We start from the raw sequence: 19,251 nt of genomic DNA, 5'->3' as shown, positions 1-19,251 counted from the left end.
AAGAGAACTGTAATCCATGTTCACTTCTGCATCAAGCTCTAGGCCTAATGTTACTCACCGGTTGGACAGAGACTGTGAAACAATAGTTGACACAGCACGGAGAAGTGGTCTCATCGATCCGTGTCGACATCGAATCATCCTTGTCATTACTGCAAAATAATAACAAAAAGAAAAAGTAGACCCTGCTTCAGCACATTTGTGTAAAGCCAATATGTAAATGACACGTAACACATTCAGACCCTGGCGACCATATAACGTTACACAAATTAGCGTTCTGTTAGATAAGAATATGTAAACATACGTTAGCTAGTGTAGCTTACTAGTAGCCTAGATCAACAGGGAAGCTAACATTAGCATTGGGCTAATATGACTAACACAACATAAATTGCTAGCGTTGGCTAGACATTTCTCGAAAACAACAAATCACCCCCCCCCCCCAATAAACAAAACAAAATAAAAACTTATGTAACATTTTACAATAATGTACACAACAATGTAGGTAGTTACTGAGGCACCAATGAGGAATGAATGAGGAATGAATGAGGAACCAAGGAGGAATATACGAGGAACCAATGAGGAATGAACGAGGAACCAATGAGGAATGAATGAGGAACCAAGGAGGAATATACGAGGAACCAATGAGGAATGAACGAGGAACCAATGAGCAACCAATGAGGAATGAATGAGGAACCAAGGAGGAATATACGAGGAACCAATGAGGAATGAACGAGGAACCAATGAGGAACCAATGAGGAATGACTGGTTAGTTCCTGAATGACTGGGACTCAAGCACTAATGATTAGTTACTGATAAACCCACTGGGAGTTACTGTATTAATGATTCATTAGATAATAGTAAGTTAATGAGAAGTTACTGAGGAATGAAAGAGGAACGTCTGGTTAGGTAATGAGAAGTTCCTGAATGGCAGGGGCTCAAGCACTAGTGAAGCATTGTGCGTACCTGCAAATACAGTAATTTATCATACTGAGTTGTAAATCATTAACAAATGATTACTTAACCATTAACTACCATTAGTGAAGCATTTTGTTTACCTTTCCAATAAAGGAATGCATTCGTTCCTCAGTAACTTCTTACTATTACCTAATGATACATTAATACCGTAACTCTAATCATTAGTGCTTGAGTCCAAGTCTTTCAGGAACTTATCATTAACTAACCACTCGTTCCTCATTCATTCCTCAGTAACTTCTCATTAACTTAGTAGTACCTAATGATTCATTCAAACAGTAACTTTTAGTCTGTTTATCAGTAACTAATCATTAGTGCTTGAGTCATTCAGGAACATCTCATTAATTATCATCAGTCATCCTCATTTGTTCCTCATTTGTTCCTCATTCGTTACTCATTCGTTACTCATTTGTTCCTCATTCATTACTCATTTGTTCATTTGTTCCTCATTTGTTCCTCATTCGTTACTCATTTGTTCATTTGTTCCTCATTCGTTACTCATTTGTTCCTCATTTGTTCCTCATTCATTACTCATTTGTTCATTTGTTCCTCATTTGTTACTCATTTGTTCATTTGTTCCTCATTTGTTCCTCATTTGTTCATTTGTTCCTCATTTGTTCCTCATTCGTTGCTTATTCGTTCCTCATTTGTTCCTTATTCATTCCTTAGTAACTACCTACATTTTTGTGTACCTTATTGTAAAGTGTTACCAAAACGTAAAGTTCCTTCCAACAGAAAGACGGCAACCACAGCTTCACTTTCCATGCCTTGCAGCTCCCTCGGCTGTCGCCGTTGCTGAAAAGCTATGCCAATGTTTACTCCAGTTTGTCCTCTCTGTATCTGCAGCCCTTTTTCTTTTCTTTGCCTTTTTAACAGGGCAGGCGGATGCAAGTAAGCGCGGCAGCGGCAGCTTTTGCTGAGTTTCTCCTCCATTCTTCAGCAGACTTGCAGTATCTCTGCTGGTGACGACGCGCGCTGAGCTCAGGCTCACAGGTTCACAGGAGGGGTAGAGAACGAGCAGCGGGGCAATGAGGCATTTCATTGGTTCTTAAAAAACGGCCCGTTATGTTTGAATGGTGGGAGTTTTTAAAGGATTATAGCACATAACAGCAGCTACAGATGATAGATCTTTTTCACTCCTTTTTCAGAGCCCATAAGTTATTTATTGCTGTCGGGGTGTAAAGACCGTTAAACAATATATAAAAAACGTATATATTGGAAAACCCTACCTTTAAAAGGTCACTAACTGATCCGATAGAGTATACATGTCTTTGTGGATGTATGCAGAGAAGGGTGTTATGGGAAAAAGAAAAAATATGTTCAGGTTCTGTAAAAGTATAAAAGAAACAGCGACAAGAATGTCTCCAATTGACACCTGTGCTCGTTCGCTTATGTGCAGCCCACAGAAGCAAGTTCCAGTCTAACAATAGCCACATACCTTACCACGATCTTTCAACAATAGAAACCTGTTTTCAACTGCAAACATGGACACATGAAAACACAGGAACCTATTTGTCCATCTGTGATTATAGAAAACATGCGGCCATAACTCATAGCACTCTCACACACTTGTGTACACAGAGAGGAGACTGTGTGCATGAGAGATAGAGTTGATGAATGAGAAAAGATTAAAGTTGCAAAGAAAAACTGATCCAGAGAAAAGCTTTTGGAATTTTACAGCAAAATCCCACCTAACGTTTGGGCTGTGATACTGTACATCTCAGCGAGGCCAGGGCAAGTCCCTGTGTCTTCATTCATTAGTTAGATAAAACTGTGTTAGGCTCATGATGACAGCAGCCTTAGTGCTCCCTTGCCACCATGAACCACTGTAAACATTCCCAGCACTTTGAAAAGTGAACCACTCTGCTCTCGCCATAATCCAGTCTCATCTCATCTGGTATTGTTATGATAAACACGGAAGATATCAATCTTTCCAGATGAAAGAGTCCTGGGTCAGCCCACACCTTTAACTTATACTCTTTAAAGGTTTGCTTCCCCTCCCCACATCAATCACTTCTGCAATCTCTGGCAGATATCATGGCAGCTTGTAAGTAGAAACAATTGTACTGCACACACTGGACTGTTACTACAAAATACAGACTAGTTTTTACACCATTCTGAAAAAATAAGGCATTATGTACCGAAAATGTCAGGTCTGGGGTTGAATACAGGGTAATTCTCTCCAAAATCTTGGACCAACCTTACCAGAAAATCAGCAGGTATGGTTGTTTGTTCAAACACTTGAAATAACCTTTAACAAGGCTTTGTGAATAATTACAGTTCTGTTATTACTTCGATTAGGATGTCTAGGTGGATAGGTTGATGAACAAAGTGTGTAAATGCCTCATGCTTCAAACAAACAAGGTCCTATGAAGTGGTGACTGTCGGTACGCGATCTGTGCTGCCTGCACGATCCAATATGCGCATGTGCATAAATGCGTAGTAGAAAACGTGACGGATTCCCTACACTATTTGTATCACGCATGCGTTGAAACACTTGCCGGCCAGGCGGCACAACTGGCGGCATATTTTTGTAGGCTCCAATTTATGTTATTCATTATACAGTTCACGGCGGGTCTGTTTTATAAAGATATTTAAATTAAGTACTTATTGTCACTGATCCAAAACTGCATATGTGTTCATATCATGTTTTTTTTTTTGCCTAAACCAAACCAAACATAAACCAGTCACAATAATCTTTTTTGTAATGGTGATTTGTAATGGCTTTGGAAGGCCATCCTGCTGAAAGGGGTGTCAGATCCCTGGGTATTCGGGACTGCTACAGACATGCTGCATCTCTCTGCTCAGACATAGAAAACACTCTGATGATTAATTAAACAGGGTGTTAGCTTTCAGACGATTAAATCTCCACATTAAAAATGCAGCATTCTAAACAGAGAACTGGGATTACAGTACACAGATTGCCTAGCCAGCAATTTGATATGTCATGATAGAAACCCTGCATTAGCAGAGCATTAGAATGGTACATGACAAGACATCATCATTGTGTCTGCATTATGCTTTAATATAACTGGTGAAAGGTGTGAAATGTAGAAGTACTTTAGTTAAATCGTAATCAAGCACTATGATTAAATATAGTGTGCTTTGATTCTTTCCACCTCTTGTGTGATTGAAACTTACTGGAAAAGTACACAAGTTTAGTTTATCCTCTCCTGTACATTAGCAGTAATCAAAGAATTACTTTCAACAACTCCAATGTCACCTCACACACGCTAACATATCCTGGATCAGGCTGTCCAGTGAACTAACAAAAAATGATATTGATTATCCCATGAAGAGAGCAAACAAGCTGATCTCCCTATAATGTTTGGAACAGAGCATTAATGGGAACCGTAACTAGGATACAATACAATTGCTGAATTTTTCATTGTAATTAGTAGGTAAAAACTTACTAATAATCATTACAGTCATGCCTAAGTGAGTAACACAACTCTAGTGATCCTAAACAGATGCAGCCAAAAGTTGGCTTCTAAATGTTCCTATGACAAAGTACTCAACCATGCCTGTGAAAGGTTAACAATTGTAGTTGTGTGTTGTTGTTTTTTAAGCCCAGTTTTCCTGTGCACACCATGTGAGCCACTAATTTGGCTGGGTGGCCAAAACAGAGAAGAAAGTCTTTGCATTAGTGTGAACATGGTCTAAGAGGTCCTGCTTCCTGTGTGTTTTTGACTCTGGGATCCAGGCAGCAGTGTGTTGAAACACTCCACCTGCTGCCATGTGAGCAGGCTGGGTGGCATGTTCTCAGGATGACAATGGAGCTGGTGTTGTTTTCTGAGCAAAATAGCTGCGGAAAACCACACACATGCCCCAACACCACCACCAACTGATACTTAACGGTCATTGTCTGCTAAATGAATCGTAGTTTAGCAATTTAAATAAGATTTCACCTGACTCCCTGCCAACTAGAGCCAGGGAGCCTGGATGTATTCGATGAATTATTGACACGTGTCTGGTCTTGTTAATTGTGGATGACTGCGGAGCTTGGCTTTTGGACTGCGCTGGACAGTCAGCAGGGTCCAATCGCACCCAATTCCCACAAACATCAAATCATTCTACTATCTCAGTAAAAAAGGTAATTCCCTCCCCTTGAGCCAAACACACAGGGACATTCCAGGTATTCATTTTACAGTAATGGAGTGCTCTGTAAATGTACACACATTTAGGTCATGTCCATTCTTGTGTGACATTTTTCTCTCAGCTCACAAATATATTGTTTTATTTAAAAGTAGTACTATATAAGTAATTTCCTAAAACAGCTGGTCACTGTAGTTTTAGCAAACATTACTCAAAGGAGGAAATAGTGCATTTGTTGGGGACTGTTTTCAGGGGTGTATTAACACATTTGGAGCTCTAGGGCCCTATTTCAACGATCTAAGTGCACGGCGTGAAGCGCCTGGCTCAGGTGTGTTTAGGGCGTGTCTAAATCCACTTTTGCTAGTTTGACGGTGAAAAAAAGGGTCCGTGTGCCGGGCGCATGGTTCTAAAGGGTTGTACTTAGTGTCTTCATTAATCATAGGTGTGTTTTGGGCGTAACATGCAATAAACCAATCAGAGATCATCTCCCATTCCCTTTAAAAACTAGGCGTGTTTGGACCTTGGCGCATTGCTATCATGATGGAGGATTTGCACCGTCATATTTTTATTTGTAATCTTCTGCATGTGTGTGTGCTGCTGTGTGTCCCTGTGTGTGTAACAAGCATAGTGTGTGTGCGCTGTGCTCGAGCCTAGGAGCATTTTACTAATTTGCTGTTAAAATAACAATGAAATGCTGCGTTATTGACTTTAGACCAGGTTTTTGTTGGTCAATGGTGCAATCACTTCCCGCTGCCTCAAGATAGCAATACTCCCAAAATGCACCTGAATACACCTCCCTGTAAGACCAGCACGCCCAGAATGCACCTGAACACACCTCCCTGTAAGACCAGCACGCCCAGAATGCACCTGAACACACCTCCCTGTAAGACCAGCACACCCATGGGCGCAAAGATGGGTGCTGGTGCATTTGCTATTTCAACGACGCGGGCGCTGGACTGGAAATTGACAACTGCGTCGGTCTTAAACTAGAAAAGACACTTGCGTCGGCTTTTGCGCTGCGCTGGGTGCAAGATAGGGCCCTTAGTGTGTATTACATTACTTAAATACTTATTTCAAAACGAAATGATAATTCTGGTTTATCAAAACATGAATCTTATTTTTTTTTGTTTTGGACATAATCAAATCATATCAGCAATGGTAACATTTGTTATGTTTTAGTCTGTGTCAGCTGTGTAGTGTGTGTAGTAAGCCTGACGAGAGGGTCAGACTGACAAATGACACAAACAAGTTAGAGCTATTGATAACGCTGACTTGGACATGTTTGAGTGTTCCTTGTCTGATGGCATGGTTGCAGTTGAGGAAGGGGTAGCTGAGGCACCAGTTACAGCCCTTAGAGATACAGCGTCTGTATTATTAGTACTTATTTATTCTTTTTTATTCAGGTGTATTTTTGTTTCATTTTATTTATTCATCTATTCATCTTTACTATTATCATCGTCTCTGCCACATTTGTAGGTTCACTAAACATGAAAACCTTGCCTGTCATCCACACATGCATACACTCATATACAAACATACTTACACAACACACATTCACACACTTAACCGTTACATGAATTGTACATTCTGTTTATCATACCAACATTAAACATAACTGCTTTATATGCATGTCAACGTATGTGTATTGTTTACTCTATATATCACTTTGTTGAATGAATGGGGCATTTTTAATACTGGTGTGGCCTTCTAATACCTTAAATGTGTGCCAGAGAATGTCTTTGCACGTGTTTAATATGAAATGTTCATATCATGTATGTCATGAAGTGATAGTCAGGGTAAAGACTTATTGTATTACTCCTAATCTATGTCTTCACAGAAAGCTGAGGCAACCGGGGAGAAAAGACCCAGGGGGCGACCCAGGAAATGGGTGAGTCAGTGGTTTTAAATAAATAAATGTAAATGTGCATGGAAAAGCCCGTTGGATAGAAGTTTTATTTCCACACTTCCATCATTCAACAGCATTTCGTCTCCCAGTGGGTATATTGCCTGGTTTTAATGCATATGTTTAGATGGACTGTTTCACTATTTTGTGGTCATCTCTTGTTATTAACTTTCACTATGTGGCCTGAATACATATAGAGGTTCCTCTCTGGTTGTTGCTGGTCCATGTGTGTTCAGGGATATCTCCAAAGTTTGTGTTATCAGTCAAAGAAAATGTTTACTCTCCATGCTGGCCCGAAGGAATACTTAAATAATTCCACTGACAGCTTGAAGGCTTCAGTGTTTATCAGGTCCAAAGTAACAGGCCTGATTGTTAGTGCAGGGAAAAGCAGTTGGTAGTTAGAAGTGCCACCAGAAAGGGCGAGGGAGATGCAGGGAACATGAACTTTCTCCTGCATATATCATGTCTGCATTTCTATGCGTCAGAGGAGGAAAAATGAAGTGAAAGCTTACAAGAACAGAGTTGAAGAGTCATAAAGTGTGGATTTTACATGTATTGTTATTTCCTGGAAGGATTGGTGTGTTCCAAGAATCAACTGTTAGCAGCTTGCTGAGACTTATCAGCTCCATGCACGTAAGCACGTAAATGAACTGCTCGGTTCACATGCATGTACATTTAATCCTTAGCCCTTTATGGCCTCCTTCAACAACAGGCCACAGCTGCCAGGACCACACTGCAGGATTTATGTCAAGTCTAATGTCTTTGGAGTAATTCGCAGTTGCTCACAGTAGCATGCCATGGGCATACATTAAAAGACCAGGCAAACCAGGTGAACTGCACTGCCATACCAAATATGAATTATTTCATGCTTTGCAAGCTGTGCATACAACAATCTATTTGATATAAACCACTTCCTCAGCCACACCAAACTTGTATTTTCCATAAATGTGGCCATTGTGACACCTTTTGTCATGCTAACTTTGCAATCCCCACCTGTTCAGGAGATTCGGGGAACAGAGCTTTCCAAATATACGTGATTTTTACATAAATTATTTCAAACTCCTGTCTCTGAGTCGGACTGCATAGGGACTTACATCCTTAAACAGTTAGCGATGACTGCATAGGGATGTAGCAGAGGTGCTAAGTACAATATTACAGTAACATGACCTATAGAGTCACAATGGCCACATTTATGGGAAAGTTAAGACAAATCAGTATGAACAGATAGTATAATTATTATATAGTCAGCAGCTGAATAGCGCCTTACCAAGACACAGATGTAACACAGATTAATAAACAATATAAACACTGCAATGACTGCAGGCTGCAAACACACACTTAGAGCAAAGAGAGACCCTGCAGATTTTTTAAACACACAAGCAACGAAAAGCGGGCTAGTCCTCAAATAGTTGGAGAATAAATGCTCTGCAACTGCTGTTAAAGGTGTCTAAGACAGCAGAAAGGCCTAATGAAGGAACGAAGGCCAGATCCAGCATGCACCTGTTATTATAACTTTTATATTGTGTATATTATAACGCAATATAGTCATCCCTTATTTTATTGCATTGTGGTAAAACATGTTATATTAATATGTTATTTCTATCCTAAAGGTCAAGTGATCTGTTGTGATTTGATGGTGTTGACATTATTTTTCATCCAACATAATAAATAAATAAATAAATAAATAAAATGACATCAGACCAAATTTAACTCTGCTTGAAAAAAATGGTAATTACTTTGTAATGGTAACACTGTATATGTACTGTTTACCTCATGTTGTGACAAAAGATAAAATAGTTGAGAGACTTTCCAGATAACTTTCCTATCTGTGAGTATTACAAAGTGCTGTGCAGTATTTTGGTGTCTGATGATAAGCCTTTAAATTAGAGACTTCCTGCCTGGATGTGCGTTGTTTAAATGCAGCACTGTTTTTTGGTATGAATCGCTGCTTAGGGGCTTGTAGTTATACCGACAGACATGTTGTTTACTGATGGCTTAAGGTCTGCAAGCAAATTACAGCAAGTTGGATTTCATAGTGGACTAAAAATCAATAGACTGTAATTGTCACTTGGAAGAAAACACAACTTCATGGTATGCTTAAATGGCTGGCAAAGAATTTGTGGTAAATTAAAGGTCCAATGTGCGTGTAGGAATGTCTCCCATCTAGCATTGAGATCATACATCGCAATCAACTCTCTCCCACCACGCAGTTCAAAGTACGTATTACAGCTACGGTAGCCTTCACGCTTCAAAAAGTCTCTTGCTCTTCATGGTCTCTTGCTCTTTTCAATATCCTATTTTCTTTTTCTGGGCGAAGAAGAAGAAGACTCCTGTTCCTGAAATTTGGATTTTGAATACGTGTGGTTCTCCATGTTTCCTTCTTCAAACTTGCCGGGGCCGGGAAGCTACGATACCCATTATCAGCGTTAGCAGCACCTGTGAGTTTATCATGTGACAGAGAAAACGTGAAAGGTGGAGCAGTATGTCCTGTATGTCCCTTACCAGCTAACGTATTTCAAGATGGAACATGAATATGGAGCGTCAACCCCAGTTCATACCAATGCAAATGTAAAATTTCAAGCCAAAATAATTTACGTCAGAGCAGGAACAGCAGCTCCTGAACCCTTGGGCTGAACTAATAAAACAGTTGAGAATTACTGCAGCTTTTCCTTTGTTGTGCTGCCTGCCGGAGCCTGCATGTCCCAGGTACACACACACCAACATGCACCCACGCAGTGGCCTCCATTGCTTTATGTCAACCCTTCTGGCAGAACTACAGACAGGCCGCACTTCAAACTAGTCAGTTGTGGATTGTAGATAGTGTATCTTTCTGACTGCTACAGGCCATGTGCTGAGTCATATGACAATCAAAGTCTCTGCCTTACAGCTGCTTTCTGCTCTGCTATGGACAAGAAAATGTTTAACTACCACATCAACCTGTCAGCATGATCATTAGTATCCTTAGATGCTTTTCTTTCTTTTTTTTGTTTAACCTAGTGCTGTCAATTGATTAAAAAAAATGGAATCACAGTCATGGCTGTGATTAATCATGATTCATTGCAAATTTAAAATACTAGGATTTACTTGTAAACATGTAGTGTTAAAATAAATAAATGCATGACAAACTGGTTTAAAGAAACAAATTCTTCAGTTTTATTATCTCAACCATTTACATTTATTAAACAAGTGTTCCATAACAATCTTAATTTGTTGAGGCATCCATATGAACTGCAGACATACAGTATCTCACAAAAGTGAGTACACCCCTCACATTTTAGTAAATATTTCATTATATCTTTTAATGGGACAACACTGAAGAAATTACACTTTGCTACAATGTAAAGTATTAAGTGTACAGCTTGTATAGTGTAAATGTGCTGTCCCCTCAAAATAACTCAACACACAACCATTAATGTCTAAACCGCTGGCAACAAAAGTCAGTACACCCCTATGTTAAATTCCCATAGAGGCAGGCAGATTTCGATTTTTAAAGGCCAGTTATTTCATGGATCCAGGATACTATGCATCCTGATAAAGTTCCCTTGGTCTTTGGAATTAAAATAGCCCCACATCATCACATACTCTTCACCAAACCTAGAGATTGGCATGGGGTACTTTCCATAAAATCATCTCTCAATGCAAATCAAACCAGCTATTAGGCTAACCGACATAAAACCATGCCAACTTTGCCAGCCTGTGATATTCAGCTGAGGTTAGCATGGCTAACTTGTGCTTGTGCTGTACAGCTTTGCTTTCAGTGGATCTTTGTTGTGTTGAATCTGCCTGATGATTTCAAGAGTTGAATTCCAGCGTGTCGGTACATCCTGGACAATGGACTCCTCTATTAGTCCATGAGAGGCTTGCTGAGCTTTAAGCTCTGCTGTGTTTGTGGGACTGCGTCTGAAGTGTCCAACTATTTTACGGCATTTCGCGAAAACGCTGTCAAATCCGCCACCCCGTAAAGCCACGTTAATCACCCTTTGTGTCATGTGAGTCACACATGGCAAATGCTCGAATGGTAGACTCCTTGCAGCGGCAATCATATTGTGAGCGCTATCTGTTGCTAGTGACCTTGTCCGTTATGTCCCACTCCCGCTGTTGTTGTGCCAATCAGTTTGGTTCACACGTGTCCTTTTCCTTTGTCAGCCAATGACTGATCTTTTGCCTTTTATAATGACTATCTCTGCGGTCGGATTGGCAGGGGTTGACTATGTTGACCCTATCTCAGCACTAGCATCTTTGCGGACATCAGCAAAAATGTGTTTCGCCCGAAGATGGCCCTTAGAGCAGTTGCAGTGTAGTGTGGAAACATAGAAAGAAAAATGTCTTGCAGAACCAAAAGTGGGATGGTGAAATTAAAATGTTTATTCATCCCTGTATTATCTATGCTCAATGTTGTTTTAAGCCCCCAAGTCGACTTCAAGGCAGCGCTGCAACCGTCGACTTCAAGGCACCTAACCCTAAACCTAACCCTAACCATTGCCTAATCCTAGTGCCTTCCAGGCAGCGCTGCCTGGAAGACGACGTTAGGGACTTAAAACACCAAACACCATTATCTATACGTGTACACAGTTTGTACACAGTTGAGTTGATTAACTTTATTATACCAAAAAGAAGCTGATTTGCAGTGTGGGATCAAACATAACATATGCAGTAAAAAAATATCAAAGTATAGTCCACACCTTACCGTCACCAGTATGAGTGTCTGTAAGGTGTGGACTATGCTTTGATATGTTTTTATTGCACATATCATACAGGCAAACAGGGGTCGCAGGGGGCTATCCCAGGACACATTAATGTGATAGGCAGGATAGACACTATACAATATAGATACAAGTATAACTCCATTCATCACAAGTTCCTCTCTTGAATGAATAAAATAAATTGAAGGAGTGAAGTAAGTCTATTCGCTAAGCTACAAGACGAAGAGAAGAAGTCTATCAGGATAGATGCTACAGCTGACTGTGTTTGATGCAGGAGTTGCTTATCACAGTATATGTCATCTTACATTGCTATCTTGAGATATCTGTTGGCCATTGTAAGCTGGGATAGGCTTGAACCGCCTGCTCTTGACAAAATAAGTGGGTGTATATGTAATGACTGGATCAAAATCGATGTATATTGTAATACACAGTATATTTTTGTGAGATGATTCCGCCAGTATTCAAAAACTGAAAATATCCAACACCAGTAGGTGAGTCATGACGTTTCAGTCTGCTGGTGGAGTGTCTCTGGGGTTTGTATTTGGTTTATTCATTGTCATGCATTGTATTTCCCTCTGTACTACCAACACACAGCTAGCAGGAATCGGTTGTCCCTCATCAGTATGTCTTCTTGCTCCTCCACTGTATGGCTGCAGGTCCTGTCCTCTGTGTGCAGGTGCTGAGATGGATAGGCAGACCTCTGCCAAGCTGACCAGCTTCCTCTTTGAGTAGAAGCTTGAAGGGGGAGTCTCTGCTCTCCAATAGATTGCATTCATCAGTAGTGCACAGCAGTTTCCCTTTTCTGCTGCCAAATGGCGACTGTCCATTGGATTTTATGTGTTGGTTCCTCTACAGGCAAGCTAAACTCTTTGTCCCTGTTTGAAGCCTTGTTACAGTAAATCATTGGCATTCTTAACTTGCCTATAAGAAAGTTCTTCTTGTTGTCATGGCAATAACAATGAAAATTGTAAAAACAAAAGTTTTGATTATTTTGCTATCTTATTGAAGTTACTGGCAAGGAAATACCACAGCAGTGGCTTATTGGTAGGGGACCAGACTTCTGTGTTTTATGATAATTGAGGTCAATTGGTTCTTAATGGCCCTAACAGCCTGCTCTAGTTAAAGGTGCACTGTTGAGTTTTGTTGTGCACGTTTAGGGATGCACAAAGTAAACATCTCCTTCATTCATCTGTTGGTGAAATTGTCGCTGTCCCACCGTCTCGACCTGTCAGTGCTAAAATTACAAAGGATGCGTGTCAAGGAGCTCAGTGTTAGCAGTCCTATTCTGCACAACGGAATATCAACGGAAGTAAATTTCCAGAATAATTGCCTGATATCCCTCACCTTCCGCTCTCTGTGTGTTGCCGTTCTCAAACTACGTTCACTTTAGGAAACAAAAAACTTCGAGCTACACTCTGAACATGGCAAGTTTTGTAGAAAATGTTGATCGTGCAACAAGGCAGGCCTGCTCGGTTCTTTCGGGGAATGATTGTTAAGATTTACAAATAATATATTTATGGCATTTACTATCTAACTGGGACGTTTTTGGACAGATTGATATGATTGCTATAGATGAAGTACACATGTCGATAAACTGGTAACAGCAAATAACGTTAAACATCTCAGGGTTTCCCGCAGCACTTTGCAGCGATCATACGACACGAGACCCCTCTCTCTCTCTCTCTCTCTCTCTCTCACGCACACACACACGCACAGTCCGGTTCTGGTGGTTGATGAACGCAGATATGTGCTGATTAGCTCCCCCCTGGTCTGACATCAAACAGTTAACTTCATTTAATATTGTATGTGGCGTTTTCTTTTGCGTGGTGCAAATGTTCCAACAAAACAAGTTCCTTCCCGAGACTATTTTGTAGAGCCACCATTGCTGCGTCCAAAGCTTAGCGCTGCCCAAGAGGATGGTAAATTGGTTTAAAGAAATGCAAACAACCCAGAGCGATTTTTTTCTCCTGTCCCAGAATGTATGTGTGGTGTAGCCAGACCTTACCTGTGGAGATAGGTCTGTCAATGCGAGACTAATGCTCAGGTAACAAAAGCAGCACAGTTGTGATTAAGAGTCATCTACAGACTTATGTTGTTTTCCCACCGCTCACGTTTTGTGCAAATTGCATGACATGATGCGAACACGCAGAATTCCCGTCATTCTCGTATCTGTTTGCGTTCAAATATTTCAATTTGAGCAATCAAACTTGCACGAGTAACGCAAATTTACGCAGCCGGTGTAAGTCTCTATGAGCCAGAGGAATGCAATTGACTTAAAACATTGTTTCCTGTGTGAAGTGGCATCTCGGTATGTTTTTGCAAAGATTCAACTGAATGGTAATTCAATAGAATGTTTACTTCCTTTACAATGCTGTTGTGGAAAATAGTGCTGAGGAGTCTGGAGATAATATTTGTAATACAGCACAAAAAAAGGCTTCAAGTGAAACAAAGATGATTAGTACAGCAATGGTCCAACAATTCCAAGCAGGAATTGTACCATGTGCACCATTTGTATGTGTATAGAAAGGACAGGAAAGAGGAAAACATATTATTCTGCATCACTCTTCTCTATTTGAGCTTTGCTTCCCTTTCCACTGGTCAGTCAGTTCCTCTCTGCCAGGGTTTGGAAGCCAAACTATTTCGCTGCCCTTGGGCTGTCCTGCTGCCTTCCATACAGCTGCCTCTTTGTGTTTGATTCTCTGGAGTCACATCCGAAGTAACTCACACCCAGGACACACTTATACCCATCTCCCCTTTCTGTGCCCATGCAAACCCGTAATGGTGTTAAATGGAGTCTACTGTGAGACTAATGCCCTCCACATTAAATGTGCGGAAATGACTAAGTGAATGGGCAAGGGCACACAAGTGCTATGGCATGAGTGTGTGTTCGGGGAGTTGATATAGTGTGAATAGGAGAGGTCTACTCCTATCTCACGCAAGGCTTTGCTGCTCTTGGCTGTGGGTCAGACACTGAAGGCAGGTGCCAAGCAATGGAATCAGAACTCAGGGGAGAAAAAAAGTAAGAAAGTTTGGCAGAGGTGATGAGCAGCACGATTAGGAGTTTGTCCAGCAGCTTTGAGAAAGTGGTGATGAGGCCTGGAAAGCCCTCAGAAACTACTGTAGCAGCTTGGGAAAACGTCTCCCCTTTGAATGTGGGCATGTGTAAGGCAGGGGTAATTGTGCTACTGTGATCAGTGTCACACATTAAAAGGCTTTTTATAGCCTTGGCATGCATTACAGAGAAATATGGAACTTGGGCTCCAGGGATCCTGGGCAACATCCTCCAGGTCTCCAGAAAGAGTCAAGGGCTGAATCAGGTCTGTTGTGCACCAACAAGAGTCTAAATTGGTAGTACAATATATTCTTGACCTTTATAACTTTGACAAAATGATCTTAACTCAAGGTCCGCTTACTTGCTTTTAACTGAATCTCACAGATTTCATCAACATATGGAGGTTGTTCAGTTATGATGGAGATTGTTCAGTTGTCCGAAGTTCTATATTTGCTTAATTTGATAACACAACCCCTGCCTCTACCCCTCTCTTTTTTTTGCTGTTTTAGTGATGTAGTGTTCCCCACGGCTGTCACATAGGATGCCATGATGATGTCATACGTCACTCCAGTCTTCCTCTCAGGCGGGGTCCTGTCTTTAGGGTGGACCAGCAGAGATCTTCTGCTACATCCACAATACTACGTTTTCATTTATAAACGGCGCGTTGAAACAAAAATCTCCGTCCACACAAGCGTTTAGTCTTCGTAACAGAAATGATCTCTGTCCATTACGTAAAACAATTCTGACAAACGCATATCACATGACCATTCGCATACACTTTGCATGCGCGCGCCAGTGTAAAAGGTAAGCAGATTGTTTAAAGTTACTCATGAAAATCATGGATGTGTAAGTTGTATAATTCAATTTCAATTCAATTTTATTTATAGTATCAAATCATAACAAGAGTTATCTCGAGACACTTTACAGATAGAGTAGGTCTAGACCACACGCTGTAGTTTACGAAGCCCCAACTATTACAGTGGTTGCCTCAAGAGCAAGCATTAGCAGTAGCTATTGCGACAGTGGCGAGGAAAAACTCCCTTTTTTTTTGTTAGGAAGAAACCTCGGACAGACCCAGACTCTTGGTAGGCGGTGTCTGACGGCACCGGTTAATAATAATAATACAGAAAATACTTTGGAGAAATGGCGAAAAGTAAGACCAGGGATTTATTTGCTTGGACCGACAACGAGCTGTTACTTACCGATAAGACCTGGGTGTCTGCATCCTCGTTTCCAAAGGTCTCCGTTTCTGCCCATCCAGACTACAACGCAACCCCAGAGTTTTCAAACTTAAACGGGATCAGCAGTGTTTCCAAATGTCTCCATTTTAGAGGCTCAGAAATGCCCAAGCCCAGAAACATATTAGTGTGGATTTAGCCTTAAAGGGATAGTATGGATTTTCTGAAGTGGGGTTGTATAAGGCACTTATCCATAGTCAGTGTATTACCTACATTAGATGGCGGTTGGCATGCCCCCAGTTGGAAGAAACCGACAGGAGTACCGACACAGAAGCTAAGCAATGTATCAATATCAGTTTAATTGTACACTATATTGAACATGTCCTACTATACCATTCTGAAGCTGTTATCTATGCTGTCTTTAATGACTCCAATGACATTTCTGAGCAGGGAAGGAAAGTGTCTAAGAAAGAAAGTGTGTAAGATCTACTTTATCATGTCAGGAGCTTAGTGTGATACAATGCTGGAAAGGCAACCTGCTCGATCTTGAACAACCACTAGCAATGTGGTAGATGCATTTGACACACACGCACGCACGCACGCACGCATGCACGCACACACACACACACACACACACACACACACACACACACACACACTATGGGAAACGATCTGTTAAAGCTGTTGGAGAGACAAGAGGTATAAGTATGTTTTCTTATAAATAGAGAATTCACGTCTGTTTACACAGAAACTAGACTCACAAAACATTAGGTTGTACTTGTTTTACTGTAACATCTAACTTTTTTAGACAAAATTGAAGAGGAATACATGTCCATTCATTTAGGAGGCTTTTGAGCAAGGTGTGTGGCATAGTGAGGAGGAGTATTATTTTGCAGAAATGTACGCTGTGAAAAATGAAAATACAATACTATATTTTTATTCATTTAATTATAGTGGATGGTGTGCATTTTGTCATTTTGTACTTGGAAGAACAGCCGTTGATGATCTTTGAGGCACTGTTCAACTCTGACTGTGGATGTCTCAGAATTTCCTTCAACTAAATCGTAATGAGACAGAAATCATAGGTCTAGACTGTACAAATATATTATTCTCAAATTGGTCTACTGTCTCCTTCTGTAACCCCACATGGTAGTTCTCTTGGCGTTAAACACCATTTCTGCATCTAAAGGAACATGTAAAAGATTAGACTGTTCCTCTCCATCAAAAACATTGAAACTGTTATTTACGTCTTTAAGTCTTCATCAGTTGGACAATTTTAACTCTGCTCTCTATATTTTATTGATCCTGGCATCCAAGTTATATAGCCTATCTGAACTTTTAGGGCCCTAATGTTGCCCCTCGCTCCCTAAGTTCCTTAGATTGTTCTTTTCTTGTTGTTCCAAGATCCAGAGCTGTTAGGCCTCCTATGTATGTATTACAGTGCTGTGGGTGGATCTCTCTCTTAGTGTGTATTTGTTTAACCTTGTAGCTGTCAAATTAATCTGACAGCATTCAGTTCAGACTTGCCATGTTAGAAGTTGGAAGAAATGTGAAAGTATTCTAACTAAGATTACTCATGACCTACATAAAAATGATTTGAGGGCTTTTACAGCCATGAGAGCGATATGAATATTGCCATCACATTTATGTAACAAAATGCATGTCTGGAGACGTTTAATACATTGAATTAAAAGAAGCCATCCTGGTGGCATTATATATCCTCCATATTTGAGTTTGGAAAAAGCATTTGAACATAATTTGCAGGAGATTAAGTTGCATGACTTTGTGGCTTTGGCTGTTAATGATAACTATCCAGTTCTTCCTCTGTCAATTCTAAACAAACTAATGTAAAACACATTATTTTCTTTTGTGCTATAGAACTGCTCACGGACAAATTTGATATAGATTGCTTAGAAAAGCAAATATAAAAACTTTGACTTGACTTTAATGAGTGCTGAACACTAGCAGCATTACGTGCACATGAAAGGCCAACGTGACGGTTGAGTTTGGGAAAAGAAAAACGGGACGGTTGAGTTTAGTAAAACAAGAAAGCGACAGCTGGGTTTAGGAGATGTAACACGCTGGACACGAGCCCCGGTCTACTGGGTAAAAGTCCTGTGTTGGTTGACCCATCCACCACCCCAACCAACCCCCTTACACGGATTTTCGGCCTTTCATACTACTCGCTACCCTTGTCGCTCTTAATGCTACGTCATCTTCTCATTAACTTTACTTTGGCATTGTTTTCCGTGGTGGGCACACTGAATTTTCACACATTCCGTGCCACCACCACGTAATGCGCTGTTAACAGTTCGTGCTCATTTCATGGAATTCTGTGAGACCAGGCTGGTATATCGTACAAAAACATATGCACACCAATTCGTATGATAACCTACGAAATTAGCCAACCGCCGGCTGGTCACGTGACAACCGGTCACATGACAATTAAGTTTACATTTGGTAGAGAAAAGGTTACTGTCAGCTGGGTACAGGTCACGGTGAGGTGCCACTCGTTTCAGAGGCTGTTGCCGTGCAGTTGAGCTTAGCCCACAAACTTTGACGCATCGGTCGACGACTAGTTAAGATTAGAAAAAGATTGTGTTTTGGATTAAAACACTGGTACTCTTAAGTATTACTCCTGAAACATAAACATGCGTTTCCTGGGTGAAAGTCTTGTGTTTTTCCCTAAAACCCTCTAAGCCATTTTTTCCCATCTTTGGTTCGCCTGGTCTCCTTGTGTAATAGTGCTTGTATAACCTCAACCCTATTATGCACAATCAAGTTATATACATCATTTTTTTCAGGAGAACCTGGGCTATCAGAATATGCATGCTGCAGGGATGTCACATGAATGTATAAATTGTTATATGACTATAGAGACAAAAGAAAAGACTAAACGAAAAGAGATGTATTGAAATCACACAGGGAACAATAATAACTAAAGCTTTTGGCTTTTGAAAATTGTTCTCCCAAGTGCTGGCAATCAGGGGAAACAAAAATAAACTCTGTAACTAACAAAAATATAAAACTATTTAGTTTATTCCCAAAAATGTCCATATGCTTTTATTCAAAAAGGTTAGTTGTGTCACCTCTAACGCATTTTCTGTCTGCTATGAGACATCAGTAGACCAAATCAAACTCATTTCAGCCTCCAGGCCTGCAGGGGCTCTCATGGCCTCTCTGTATTCATCTTCCAACACTGAATAGAAGTCCTTCCCGCCAGTCAGTCGCCATCTTGGGTCTCCACTGGTCTGCATCGACGGCAGAATATTGAATTTTCATTACTCGTTCAAAGTGTGCAAAGTCTCCGAAGTTTCAGGCTGAATTGCTAAGCTTCTGAAGGACTACAAA

At 40.6% G+C, this 19,251-nt stretch overlaps 1 protein-coding gene across 3 annotated transcripts in view; it reads left to right on the top strand.

Annotated features, from left to right (window-relative positions):
• hmga2 (high mobility group AT-hook 2) overlaps positions 1-19,251 on the top strand; it is a 46,150-nt gene that overhangs the window by 5,212 nt on the left and 21,687 nt on the right. For all 3 annotated transcript variants that reach the window (XM_035996322.1, XM_031288262.2, XM_035996321.1), the window contains one exon: positions 6,902-6,952. In XM_035996322.1, coding sequence (XP_035852215.1) covers positions 6,902-6,952 — 51 coding nt within the window. The remainder of the gene's footprint in view (positions 1-6,901; positions 6,953-19,251) is intronic.

This window comes from Sander lucioperca, chromosome 20 (assembly GCF_008315115.2).
Source record: "Sander lucioperca isolate FBNREF2018 chromosome 20, SLUC_FBN_1.2, whole genome shotgun sequence".
Lineage (NCBI taxonomy): Eukaryota > Metazoa > Chordata > Actinopteri > Perciformes > Percidae > Sander > Sander lucioperca.
This window is presented reverse-complemented; position numbering and strand designations above follow the sequence as displayed.